Below are 15,115 nucleotides of genomic sequence, written 5' to 3' on the forward strand. Positions count from 1 at the left end.
CTTAATATATAAACAGGAGGAACATTACATTAGATTTCCTAGCTTTTCAAGAACAACCGAACAAGTGGATCTGCTCTCTAATTTTATAAAACAGAAATTTATATGGAAACCCTCAACTTTCTATATACTTGGGAAAAAGCGACAAAAACATTTACACAATTACAAAATACAGCTGCTTAAATTCGCAGAGAAGGTTATATGGAGTAACGTAAAAAGGGTGTTCCCCTGACCGGATGGCCCTGACAAGTCCTTGGGATAAAAGGGAAAAAGGTTAAACGCATCAAAATGGAACCGTCATTTCTACTGTCAGCCTTTAAGTAAAGGAAAACGAGGTCCTCGGCTTTCTCTGTTTCCGAAAACAATAAATAGTCCGAAAAGAGAGTGAAGAATTTTTTACTCGCCCCCACATACTACGATTCCCCTCACCTACCACAAGCCGAGAGAAATGCAACCATTTAAGAGGAGCTTTGGGTGCATTTCCAGCCCACCCTGAGGACTCTGTCATTCATTCAAACAATCGCCCTACTCTTTATGTGCAGCAAGAACGTATTAAACACTCTGAGTCTCCCCGGTCATTCAAACACCCGCCAGCCCAACCTTGGGATCGTGGTGAGAGATAAAGAAAGCAAGCACGTGAATGTCTTGACAAAAATAGAATTCCCCTTTTTTTTTTCTGTTTTGCAACACTTTCTTGCTTCATTCTAGGCAAAATGGAGAACCATGAGAGGCTGTATCTCTAACGATAGAATCACCGAGGGACCAACAGCCACCTCCCTGTACAACGTTTCAGAAAGAACAGATATGGAGCACCAACTTAAGATCATGACCGCATCATTATAAGCATCTTTTGATGTGGCGCGGTCAGAAAACACAACTGAGCCAAAAAGGTAAAGGGAAAACTACCAACACAGGAACTAGGGATCAGGAGAGCATGTGAAAGATTTCTATTTGAAGCAAACCCAACGACACATAAGCGCGTAGCATTGCCCACTAAAAATATGGAAAAAAAAAAAAAAAAAAAACACATAAGCTGTGACCGCAAACAAAGTTCCTTTCGTTTTTCTAGGACTTCCCATTGGAAATCGAAGCAATACATGCAGCTGTTATTTACCATCGGCGGTTTTAGATCTCGTCACGCTCTCTGGAAACCGAATAGAAGACAAAACTTGGGGGGCGCTAAGCAGGGGCTAAGTTATTGAGGGTTGGGGGGTCTGCTGTTTGCAGCAGAGACGCGAGACCCCCATTCCAAGAGCTCCTTGCTGGTGTCATCTTTGTGAACAATCACCTCAATGAAGCAGAAACAATCCTTCTTTGTGCCGGTTGCTGTTGCTATTGCCTCTTTCAGCTCCTCCTCTGTGTGCACCTGCAAAAACAGAACACTTTTGAGGAAAGCTTCTCCAATACTCTAATCAATGAAAGGATTTCTCATACGAGAAAACGAATTTCCGTTGAAAAACAAAAGAAGGAAGAAGAAAAGCACCTTGGTAGTCCAACATTTTCCTTCTCCGTTGTATATGGCGTCAATAAGACCTGTGTAGTTCCAATTCTTTATCACATTGTAAGGTCCGTCATGGATCTCCACTTCTATCGTGTAGCCTCCGTTGTTGATGAGGAAGATGATGCTCTTCTGATTGCACCGCAGCATGGTTGACACATCCTGTGCTGTCATCTGCATTTACAGAAACCATAGAGGTGCAGCTGATTAATCTCACCAGCCTCGCTTAAGCTCCCTGCAACTTCTCGAAATGGATTCCATATGGATATAGGGATGGAGGTTTTCATTTCTTGTCAGGCTTACCTGGAAGCTTCCGTCGCCGATGCACGCAATCACACGCTTGTCCTTTGCAGCTTGTGCATATCCGAGCGTTGCACCAACAGACCAACCGATTGAACCGTACTGCATCTGGAACTCATACCTGTTCGGAGGCCAATGCGAACAACCCTGCCTCAGAAAAAGAAGACACACAACAGAAAATTTTGGAAGAGAGAAGAAAGATTGCCGGTTCTCACCCGCACCCTTTTGGCAGTTTAAGCTTCTGGCAGTTAAACCAGGAGTCCCCTGTTTCAGAGATCACGGCAGTGTCGCTGGACAACATTTCCTGAAACACCCAAATGTCAGTGCCCGCGAAAGATCTCAAAGAAGCAGCGAAGGAAGAACTCTGATCTTTTTAAGCACCTGTACGTGTTTGAAAAGGATATTGACCCTCAAAGGCTCATTAGGAGAAGCCTTCGGAGGAGCGCCTTCAGGAACGTAGATCCGATAATAGTTCTCGTAGGCGGTTGTGTTCCGCTTCAACCTCTTTGCCAAGGCGTTCAAGAAATCTTTCATGAGGATGCAGCCGAAAGCGGGGCCATTGGCGACCACTACCCTGTCTGGTTGAACGATGATCGCCTTCTCCTTCTTCAGCAGCAATGAGTAACCGACGGAGCTGTAGTCATTGAATATTGGTCCTGCGAAGAGGTAAGCGTCTGCCGACTCCACAATCTCAGCGCAGAACCCAGTGCTCACAGCACCCCAGTAAGTGCCAATGAAGTGAGGGATGTGCTCCGGCACCAACCCCTTGGCAGACGGCATCACTGCCACCGGATATCCACAGGCATCGGCCAGCTCCACGAACGCCTTCCCGGCCTTGGCAACTCTCAGTTTCGGGCCGCCCACCATGACCGGCTTCACAGCCTTGTTCAGGAATTCCACCGTCGCTTCCACTGCAGCTTCCAATCCCATCTGGTTGCTCAATCTAAGAACCCAAAACCGTGATCAGAGAAACAGATGCAACGCAACCACAGGTTGTGGTTTTTGTCTTCTTCTACCAAAAAACCAAAAGAGAAGCTCAACAGGGGAAAACTAAAACGTACTTTGGAGCGAGGAAGAAAGGAACCGGCTCTCGACTGAAAGTCGGATGTGGAATGTGCGACAAATTGCAGCCTATGCTGATGTAAACCGGTTTGCTTTCTTTCAAAGCAGTGGAGACCGCAGTATCGATCAGTTCGTGGGCATCGTCCAAATTGTTCACAACCGCCTAAAACAATTGAAACAGAGAACCTCATGAGTATAAATCAACAAGCTCTACAAGGAAGACATGCACTGACTTTTGTTTTTTATAATCATCATCTGCGCTTTAGACACGCGCAGGCTGTGAACAAATTCAATTGTACCGCCCCTTGGACCAACTTTTTCCCTTTGCATGCTGTACTTGAGATCTCCATAGATCTCATGGTTGTGAATTCCCTCACACACACCATGCAGAAATCTAAACCGATGGATGAATGAATTAACACCAGATCTATTTCGAACAAACCTTGAGAGATAAAAGCAAAAGAATACACACAACCATCTCTAGGAAAATCGTTTGTGTTCTGTTTTTTGTAGCATCTCAAATTTCGGCAGTAACAGTGGCCAAACCAGTTAGTAGACGTAATAGTCAAGCAAGAATGACATGCTTATAACGGTAGAAGATCCACTGTGAGACCACAGGGATGTCTTCGTTTCGGACTAGACGGCAAAAGGTTGGGAATCGTGAAAAAAGGATGATACCTGAAAGCAGGTGACCGTCTGAAAGCAGCGCAGTTCCTGGGTGAAGTCCGGAAGGCCGATGGTGTGGTGGAGGATGCGGTTGGTGCCGTAGTCGTTGGAGTTCGGCCCACCGACGATGCAGATGACCGGCAGGTTCTCGCTGTAGGCTCCGGCGATGGCGTTAAGGACGCTAAGCCCGCCGACGGTGAACGTAACAACGCAGGCGCCCACGCCCTTCGCCCTAGCGTAACCGTCCGCGGCGTACCCGGCATTGAGCTCGTTACAGCATCCGATGACGTTGAGCGCTGGCTCGGCGATGAGGTGGTCGAGCAGCGTGAGGTTGAAATCACCGGGAACGGAGAAGACGTCGGAGACGCCGACCTGAACGAGGCGTCGGGCAAGATGGCGGCCGAGGGTAGAATCGGAGGAGACGGGGCACACGGAGTTCTGCACCACCGCCACGGAGTTGGAACAGGGCGGCGCGCCCACGTCGTTACTCATGGGCCTGGACACGTCCACCTGCCCGATCTTGGTATCCATTTCCCTCCTTGTCTCAAAAAGAGAGAGTACAAAGCGAGAGATGCGGAGGAAGAGGCTCGAGAGAGAAACTTGCGTTTGGTATGGTTGCTATGAGATGAGAGGGAGGAAAGGAGAGCGGAGAAAGAAGGTAGGAAGACGAATGTCTCCGGAATCTAATTGGCGGCTTTGTTGGGACGAAAGAGAAAGAACGGATTCATCTGCATTTAAAGGGAGTGGAGGTTTCCGTCTTCAGAAACCAGGGGCTGGCTCCCCGCTCCCCACCGTCCTTGACGGTGGTCTAGAAACGGGGCTCACCGCAGATTTGGAGGGCAGGTGGGGACGTCCGAATCAAACAGGGACGCAGAGAGCGCGCAGGATGGACCCATTGTTGACCCTGCATGACGTTGGTTTCTCTCCGAGAAGAGGATATTTGTTTGCGCAGATTCTTTTGTTTCTTTTTTTTTTTTTTTCCCCTTCTCCCCCTTTCATGATTTTCTTATTAATTCCGCCATTTCCGTGATTGGTTTGGCCTCCGTGTCCTTTCCTGGACTTCACCCTGCCGCCTGGTGGAACGTGGTGTTGCAGAGGCGGCCTTTTCCGAGCAGCAGCAAAAGGAAAAGGAAGCAAAACCAAAAACCTGTGGCCCGCCCTAGGGATTGAAAAACCCCAACACGCGTACCAAGTTTCGCTGCGTCTTCCATGGCTCGCACCAATGGGCACCGCGCAGAGCGCCGCTCATGGTTTTGGCTCTTTCTTCTAATTTGGTTGACGCTTTGCTTGGTACTTGGTAGTGCCAATCTCTCACCAAATCCTATAGATATAGGATTCTGGCAGGCATCGTGTAATGCCCTAAGTGTAAATGTTTACTTAGATATTTACTTAGATATCTAGTTCAAACATGACCTTGGGTCACTATTTAATTGAATAGTATCCAAATTCGAGCCCTTGACATTTGCAGCTTTAAAAAATGCACAAAGTATGCGTGAAATGTAACAATTCCACTCAACTTGTCTTTTACTAGTTTCAGTTTCAACTTAAAAAAAAATAATCAATCATCTCATTAATTATCCTCTTCTTAAAGTTTTTTCATAATCGAGACTAAATTTATAGTGTTACAATTTACCTTCCTCAAGTCACATCGTGTGTGTGAGACTCTAGGTTCGAGTGTTGTTAACAACCTGAACCACTCTTGGGTTCGGACTCCTGATTGGGTAGATCTCAATCCACCTCCTAGTAGTTTCGGGTTCAACAAAAAAAAATTAAGAATCAGAACCATTATTTCATTAATGACCTTCATTATAAGTTCTTGAAAATCTCTCATAATATTTAATACGAGACTAAATTTTTAAAATGTTAAATGAAATAGACACAAACTTCTTTAACTTGTAAGCAAAGCAAGTTATTTCTGCATAACTTAAATTCTAACGTGTTTCTTCAACAGAGTAAGTAATTTCTGCGTAACCTAAATTCTAACATGTTTTTTAAAAGGGAGAAAGCCAGGAAAGTGTTAAGTTTGCTTTGTCGTTTCCATTCAGGAAAAAAAAAAAAAAAGGGAGTTGAAAACAAGTGAGTTGATTGAGCTGGCGTTCCGGGTGCTGGAACATGAGCCGCGGGATTGGTTTTAGCTGGTTTTTCTTGACCCACTGGTGCCGCTGCCTTGCCTGTCCATTGTTTCATGTTTGGACTCAAGTGGGAGAACCCACTTTGGACGACATTGGGTTGGGAGTCCACACTGTGGACTGAATGTCATCATGAGGCCGAATTGAGAATATCCAAAGCCACACTACGGAATCCTAAGATGCGATTCTCATTTTCTATAAAAGGAAAAATAATATTTAACTCCGAACGTTGCGCATATTAAGACAAACGCGAGTGGACGGGTCGGTGTCGGTCAAAAGGTTCTCTCAATCGAACATGTACAGAGCCTGGTCAGTTTAGTTGAGCAATGGCAACGAAAATATCTTGGCTTCCTACAATACTCAGACGCCTTTGGATATATTTCCTTTATATTGTTAAGTTAGTTTTGACATTCTCACATATAATCTTATAGTTGTTCAAGCGAAAAAAAAAAAAAAAAACTTTTTTGGATTTGGCAATTTTGTACTATAATGTATCAAAAATAATATTCAATAGGTCATATGAGGCAAAAGCATTTATCGTCAACAACGAAGTTTTTTTTTTTCATTGCATCTATTAAATTTATAAAATGATTCGTAACAAACAACTAATCAATAACAAACGCATAACTATATGTGTATTCAATTTACTGAAGATGGTAAATGTGGATAAACATTTTTACAAATATATATAAATATATATATAGAAGAATGGAATGTCGAACTTTTTAGAATCACCAAGATCCAATAATGAACAGTTAAGAGAAAAATAAGAAGATAAAGGTGATAGACATTTTCATTATCTAATATTAATTTACACATTTTTCTTTTTCTTTTTCTGTCAATCCGTTTTAAACAAATAGCATTGGTTAGATAGCTGGGTGACTTTAAATAACCAGAGTTATCGTTTCTCACTCTATATATATATATATATATATATATATATATATATATAGTAAAAAACCAAACACTTAGATCAGGAATTAAAACTACAGTCTTTAATTCTTTTTCTAAAAATTATTTTATAGAACATAAAGCCCATTTTGATATAAAACATGTTTTGAATAAGGTTGTTTTTAATGAAAATTTGTTGATTTTTTTATTATCAAAATGTTGATTCTATGAGAGCCATTCATTTTTTGTTATTATAAAAGCACTATTAAACCCCAAAAAATGATCAACTTAACATAGATCTTGCATCAACCTAACTTTAGGATTACATTGTTAATGTTAGGTTAAAAAAACAATTTAAATATCATATTTAATGGGTCTGGTTTTTGTCTTGACCATTAGGTCTGGATTTTACCAATCACTTTATATATTACACACACTATACTGTGAAGGACAAAAACCAGACCCTTTAACCAACCTTTGGATGGTACACTGAAAAATGGTTTTTGTGAAAACTTGGTTTTATAAAAAACAATTTTTTTTAGTGTGCTTTGAAAACTTGGTTTGTGTGCTTGGGTACCAAGACAAAACTAGGTTTTTACTTCTTGAAATCTAGTTTTTGCTTGGATGACAAAAAAATGAGTTTTCAAAAGTGTCTTTTAAAAATTGATTTCAATTGAATGTTAATTAGTTAATAGCAAGTAATTACACTGCACAGCTACTTATCTTTTTCAAATATCCAAACAAATTATATTTACATAAAAAAGATGAGGTTCTCTTACTCTTAGTAGGGGTTGATGCCTTGTAATTTTAATTATAGAACCAAAATGTTAAAAGCAAAGTTCCACCTCAACATGGAATTGAAATGAAATTCCAATTACAATTTCCTTGTGGTTTCACAGTATAGAATATTAATTTCAAAATTTAAAATGACTTGGTTGATGGAAACAACATTAATATTCTATAATTTTAGTAAATAAGGCCTCTATATTTTAAATCTTTTAATAGGTTACAAATACAACCGATAACCCATGTGTTCAAACACAAAATGTAAATAGATCTCAATAACATTAAAATGCAAGCTAAGTGGATGTAGATCTTATTTCAGTCAAAAGAGGAAGTATTAAATGTAATTCATTCTATGAACCTTCATCAATATATTTGCAAGATTAAGTTACATGTCCCATAAAAGCCGATTAACTACAAATTGGATAAAAACTTTAGAGAGATGAAAACAAGTTTTTGAACCTGTCCCCCTGGTTTTTCGCTCAAATGTAAAAACCACGTTTTCAAAAAAAAAAAATCTAGAAACGTTGTTTACTGCCCCATCCAAACACGCCCAAAAAGGCAATTTAGAGCAAAACAAAAATAGTTTGTTGTCTTGCCTCCACACTGCCTTTTTTGGTAAAAATTATTTTAAATAAAGTTTACACATCCTAATATATTTATAAAAATTATTTCTTTTATTTAAGTTGTTTTTATGAAATATGTGGATTTTCTTATTATCAAAATGTTGATATTATGGGGGCATTCATTTTTTGTTTGTTATACAAATACCATTAAAATAAAAAAATGATCAATTTAATATATGTTTTGCATCAACTTATTTTTAATATCATGCCAGTAAGGTTAAATTGCAAAAATTGCAAAGCAAACATTTTAAATATCATGATCTAGTTTTTGTCGCTGACTGAATGATCTGGTTTCTACATATATATATATATATATATATATATATATATATATATATATATATATATATATATATATATATATATATATGGATTCCTCAGTTGGGTTTCTCCTGCCTCTCGCATGTTTGAAAGGAGACCACTTGATGAAAAGCGTTAGGCGGCCTTAATAAGAAAGTATATAGATACTTAGGTACCAAACCTTGAGAGAGAAAAAGAATTATAGGTACCAAACCTTTAGGTGATAGACTCATATGGAATGGTCATGGCAATTGATTTGTTAGGATGCACGGCTATAAGGAAAAGAAGACAAAACATTTTAATAATATAGTACAAATTTATACCTCCACATATAAATAAATAAATAAATATAAATATATATATATATATATTTGTGTGTGTGTGAATGGTTTACTCATGAGGGCCAACCAAACCAATCTATTGTGATGAACCATTGTGAGTAAAACAAGGGAAAAAGGTAATGAACATTTTCATTATCTAGTATTAGTTCGCATATTGTTTTTATTTTTCTCTCAATCATCTATCACCAGTGAGCTCACCTCTCTCTCTTTTTAATATATATATATCAGCATCAATTCCCGTGAATGTGGGGAGAGACATATCTCATGATGGCTTATGAGTTGCCTTCTCTTTCTTTGTCTCTGCTCAGACCTCTCCTTGCTCAACACACTCTTTTGATGCTCCTCTCCATACTCTCACTAGCTAAAGGCAATGAAGAGCAATCTTCCAGCCGGCGGCCTACTTCTATGAACTCTCTCTTTCTCCACATCCGCCTGAGGGATAGCATGTTTGGACATCCTCCTTCCAATTGATGATTGGGGATATTACTAGCTTTGATTGCTTCCCTGTCATTGGTGGTTAACTATATGTGGTCTTCATGACTCTAGATTTTCATTGTCATGTGTTCATTGTGGCTGTTCCAGGTCCTCTGGTTTTGAAAAACTTAGCTGTCCCCAATACTGCCTCATTACAGTGGCTCCAGCTTTGCCTTGCTCCATACAAATGGTCTATCTTCACCTTTTCCCTTCTTGGGTATTTGTTCCTTCCCTTCCTAGGTACGTTGCTTGTCTGGTCACTTGGGTTGCCTCTAGGTGCCTCATCCATCAATATTGATGCTTTTGTCGGGATACTCCACTCATTGGTATGTTCCACTATTTCTCATGCCCCAGTCTTCTCCTCTTCACATTCTATTACTCCTCTTCCCTCCTATCCTTGCTCTTCCCCTTTGTCTTTGACATCTCCCTCTTTCACTCCTTCCTCTTTGCCTTCTTGTATTGCTTATTTTGTTAGTGTTCCTTTTCATCTTTCTTTTCCTATCTTCATCTTTTGACCTTTTTCTTTGCCTTCTATAATATTTTTTTTCTATCCTTTTCTTTGCATTCTTTTCTGCACGTTCTCTGTCCTTTTGAAATCTCTATCTTCTCTATTATCATAATCTTCTTTTCTTTTTTGGCTTTCTTCAATTGTGTTGATTACCATCAATGTTTCCCTTCTGCTTACTTCCCCATCTTGCATTCCTCATTCAATCTCATCCTCTTTCATTTTTGTCCCGCTTCTCTATGTTATCTTTCTATTGCCTCTGACAAACTGACTTCCTTCCAGCACCATTGCTTGTTCTGTGAAGACAACATTTCTACGGATTTGGTTTTTTCTGTGCATACTTCCTTGTCTGCCCTACAAGTAATTCTTCCTATGACATAGATTCCAGATCTCACTTATTTTCTGTTTGATCATAATGCTTGTATTTTAGTCTTGGCTTCCTCTATAATCCTCCTTAACCTCATGTCACTGCCTTTCACTAATCAGTCTTCTCGAAGGTGATATTGATTATTCATGTACTACTTAGCTCGAAGACCTTTCTTTGTTTGCAACCCGATGCAACTAGCTAACTTGTTGTTAATTTTGTAGTTTTGAGATGCAAGCTCGCTGTTACAGTCTTCTCTCTCTTTCTCTGTATTATAAGCTAGTACTGGGCCCTTTTCTTTCATTGTTGCTATTGTACTGTGGTTTTCTCATGTTCAATCATCTTTTGCAATGACATAGTAATGTTATAATGGTCTCTCTCTCTCTCTCTCACTATATATATATATCAATCTGATGTTTTTTTTCCTTTTAGATGTTATTGGAGAGCAGCTCTTACATTGCATGGCTTCTTGTTGATAGGTTGCAGTTTGGCTTGTCCCCTCTTCATGTTGATGGGCTGGTGGAGAAACCTTCTCTTCTAGGATGCAATTTGCTCAATTCTATTGGGGGTTCCCTTCGATTTTTGTTTTTCAATAACATCAGGAATCAATTGACATTGTTGTGTTGATGTAGTTTTGTGCATGTGATTGTGCTCCATAATCACCCATACCTTTTCACTTAGTGAGTTGGAGTTGATGTGAGAGGTATAACACTATGAACTTACTATATTAGCACCAAAGCAATTTCTCTAAGTCAAAACCTGCTTCTTTTTATATATAATATTTGCAACCATGTATATTGTGGCGTAAAACATATGCATCTATTCAAATATGAATATTTCAATGACAATTGTATTAATAACATTAATTAATATGACTTGGATGTTTGTCTGGCTTTTATAAACATCCCAAATGACCACTTAAAACTTTTTAATTGTTTAATAATATTTAAACCTGTTATTAAATGTATAATATTATGTGTGATCATTCATCATAACAAACTACATGAAGAACCCACTACAATAAATATTGGATTTGGAAATGGGTCCTCTGGATTGGCTTTTGGACTCGTTCTAAATCTAGATTTTTTCCTTAAAACATCATATAAAATGCAGTTCAAGTGCTCGTCTGTCTCTATGTGCAGGGCGACTATGGTTACCCACCCTTCCATTACCATTACCACCACATGTGTAACCTATTTGCTAGTCCACCACATCCGGCTCAATATTTTCATGAGATGGAGGAAGAAGGCATGGTTCTCATGGTTTATCCACCAAAATTGCTCTAGTGCTGCCATAAGAAGGCAGAAGAAGAGGAGAAGAAGAAGCCTATATTCCACATGATAAGACTCTCTATCCCTGATTCTATAGTGTTATAGAGACCTAGTAATATTTAGCAAACAACTTAGACTATTGGTACCCATGTCCCTCTTTATCCTTATCTCTCTCACACAATATACATGAAGTGTCTTTTAAAGACCTAGTAATATTTTGTTCATGATTTCATGAGCTAAGGCATGATGTTTAGGTACATCTCATATTTGCTGTTAATGTTCCAACCAATTGATCCATGGATGTGTATTACTAGTTCAATAGGTGGCTGTCCTAATCTGCATGTCGTTTAGAGAAAATAAAACTTATCATAGAAGGTAAATTCAACCTCATCGTTGTCAATCAGTTGATAAGAATTTCTAGCCAAACTATCTTTATGAATAATGCTCACCCCAATTTCGGGCGCATTTCCCACGAGGATGATACTTTCATGGGATGGTTGATCTCAACATTAGCTAATTGATTTGAAGCTCTACTTGATTACTGACTTAACATAATGTCAGACTACCCTTTGCTGATATGCTTCTATGTGTTCCACTGCTGACAATCTTTTTGTTGTCGAGCAGGACCAACTGTAGCATCTACTGCATTTGATATCGGTCCATGCATAGTTCAATAATGGATGCAAACTTGTAAACTTGTTTCTGCACATGTAAAGGGAGGACTATGTCTGTGATTATACTAGTTTTGTTGGGGTGGCATTGGTGGGAGTTCTAATTGTAGTCCAGTAGGTCCATAATGCATCATGTAGATTTTCAATCTTGACTAGTTCCCATTGTCCTTTTCATGATTCAGATTAGAATTTTTTTAGTTGCTTTTGCTTGGCCATTTCCTTGTGATAAGAGGGTGCCCAAAAATTATGCTTGATCTTGAATTTTGAGCAAAAACCATGTATCCTCCCATTTTTGAAATATGTTCTATTGTCGGTTACATTGTCATGTGGGACACTGAACATGCATAAAATATTCTTGTGAATGAAAGAGGCAACATGCTTGCCATCCACAGTTTTTAGAGTGATGGTCAACACCCACTTGGTAAAATATTATGTTGCTGCAACAAATATTTGTGTCTATTTAACGCAAGAGGATTAATGAGGCCTAACTACATGAAACAACTACATTTAAAAAGGGCAAGGCGATACAATGTAATATAGATAGGCCGTGAGAGCATGCATCGTAACCACATGGATTTGACATTTCAAACATCTTCTAACGAACTTGTGCCAATCTTATTGCAAAGTTGGCCAATAGTAGCCTACCATAATTAATTGTTTGATCAGGGTTTGATATCCAGCGTGTCTTTCACAAATTTTTTTGTGATATTCTTGGATCATTTCCTGAGCTTTATGTTTGTCAATGCATGATAAATATTCTGAGCTGAATTCGCACCTATATAATATCTATCTTAAACTGAAATATTGACCTGACATATTTTGTATTGCTCTTTGTTATTTTTTGGACACATTTGGAGGAAATTCATCCACTTCCAATTAATACTTGATATTCTAATACCAATGAACTTCTTCTGAATCTACTTAGTTGATTTATTCTAGAGGGTGGCATGCTGGTTGAGTCAGTCCTCCCACCTTAAAAGCTTTGCATGGTTCATTCTTATTAAAAGTGATAATGAATCCAAGGCTAGCCAAACTATCTACCAATTGGTTAAACTCCCTCTTGACATGGAATAGATAGAATTCTTCAAAATGCTACACCAAGGCTCGAGTGACTTTTGTAAGGTGCCAATTTAAGACTTTTCACATTCCATTCTTCATTAATTAGTTTACAATACACAAGGAATCATCATAGGCATGAACTTTTCTAACATTGAAACTAAGCAACATGCAATGTATATTAATGTTTCATATTCAGCCACATTGTGAATGCATGTAAATTCCAACTTGAGAGAATAAGTGATCATCTCCTTTTCAGGAGAAAATAAGAGCATTCTAATACTTGTTCCAGCCATGTTCTTGGGGCCATCAAAGAACATCATTGAGGTCTAACTCACATTCAATGTGTAAGACTTGTTTGTTTGGAAAACCATCATTGATGTTTAGCTTTCCAGCCAATGAAAAGTCTTCTAGCTTATCAGCTAATACTTGTCATTTGATAGATTTATGAGAAATGAACTCCAAGTCATACAACATGGCACCTACCACTTGGCAATTATTCATGTGAGAAATGGATGTGTAGGATATATTTGAGATGTTTTCATAAGAGAGCATATAATCTCTCCATTTTTTGCACGTCTAGACAAGGGAGAGACATGTATTCTTCATCATGGAATGGTTTTTCTCATACTAAATAAACATTTTGCTGGCATAGTATATGGTGTGTTCTATCTCGCACTCTTTCTTCATATTGTGGTAACAATTAGCTGCAAGCAGAGTTGTTAACTCACATGTATAGTAAGGGGCCCAAAATACTGGTGGTTTAGAATTGGAGGATTCAGAAAATATTGTTTGATATGCTTGAAAGATTCATCACATTGTGTACTCCACTCCAACTTGATACCTTTTATGAGCAACTAATTGCATGGCTCACATCTGAGGGCCAATTTGAAAATAAATCATTGGATAGCTTGCATCTTGTCTTGTAAGATACATAATTCAATCAAAGTGGTTGGATCTGGCATGTCAATGATGGCTTTGACCTTGGTGGATCTACTTCAATGCCTTACTGGCTCACCATATATCCCAAGAGTTTGCTTGATTCGATACCAAACAAGCATTTCTAAGGATTTAGTCTCAACCTGTACTAGAGCAACCTATCAAAAACTTGAGTCAAAACCTCAATATAATCCTGGCATGTCTTCAAGTAGACCAAAATATCATTTACATATGTGTCCATAAACTTGTGCATTTGATCATGGAATATAATTGCCATGACTCTCCTCTGACATTTTTCAGTTCAAATGGCACTACTTATAGCATAAAGTGCCCCATGGAGTGGTGAATGATGTATTGGGTTAATCTTTTAGAACCAACTTGATCAAATTGTTGCCTAAACATCCTTTCATGAAGGAGAACATAGCATGGTCTGTTGTATTGTCCACCACTAGATTGATGTTGGGCAAAGAATAGTTATCCTTGGGCATGGCCTTGTTAAGGTTTTAAAAATCAATGCAGATCCAAACCTTCCAACTTTTCGTCGGTATGACCAGTATGTTGGCAAGCCATTCAGGATAGTAAATGGTTTTTTATAAACTTAGACCTAAGTAGATCTTCTAGTCCTTCTTTGACCTTGTTTTCGACATGGTGATCTAATTTCCTTAGTTTCTACTAGACTGGATGGCTTCTTGGTTTGAGAATTAACCTGTGAAGTATTAACGTTGGATCCAACTTGGACATGTCTTCATATGTCCATGCAAAAACCTTTCTCTCTTGAGAAATTGAACTAGATTTTCTTCTTTTTCTAGATCCAAGTTAACATCATTATATATCGTCTTGGCATCTTTTGTGGTTCCTTATCAACATAACATTTACGTAGACAATACCAAGTTTTATGTTTATAATCAAACCAATCGAACCAAACTTTATTAATAAATGTTTTTAAGACAATTGATGATAAGTAACAACAATAATTATGTACATAGACAATACCATGTTACATGTTTGTAATCAAGTTAATCGAAACAATATTCATTAACGAGTCTGTTTAAGATGATCAATGGTATATAACATCGCCATAACATTTATGTAGACAATACGAAGTTATACATTCATAATCAAATCAATCGCATTGATCTTCATGGATGAATGTATATAAGATGATCGATGATAAATAACATCAACATAACATTTACATAGGCAATACCAAGTTATATGTTCATAATCAAATCAACCTTTATT

At 38.4% G+C, this 15,115-nt stretch overlaps 1 protein-coding gene across 1 annotated transcript; it reads right to left on the reverse strand.

Moving 5' to 3' along the window:
• Window positions 1-915: 915 nt before the first annotated feature.
• On the reverse strand, window positions 916-4,436 carry LOC116255153 (pyruvate decarboxylase 2). The gene is made up of 7 exons (XM_031630918.2): window positions 3,536-4,436; window positions 2,857-3,020; window positions 2,177-2,738; window positions 2,011-2,099; window positions 1,799-1,916; window positions 1,481-1,669; window positions 916-1,363 (listed from the first exon to the last, which is right to left on the reverse strand). Exons 1-7 carry the CDS (start codon window positions 4,052-4,054, stop codon window positions 1,193-1,195), a joined length of 1,812 nt encoding a protein of 603 aa, XP_031486778.1. The 5' UTR covers window positions 4,055-4,436; the 3' UTR covers window positions 916-1,192.
• Between the last annotated feature and the right edge of the window lie 10,679 nt (window positions 4,437-15,115).

The sequence above is a fragment of the Nymphaea colorata genome, chromosome 5 (genome assembly GCF_008831285.2).
Source record: "Nymphaea colorata isolate Beijing-Zhang1983 chromosome 5, ASM883128v2, whole genome shotgun sequence".
Taxonomy (NCBI): domain Eukaryota; kingdom Viridiplantae; phylum Streptophyta; class Magnoliopsida; order Nymphaeales; family Nymphaeaceae; genus Nymphaea; species Nymphaea colorata.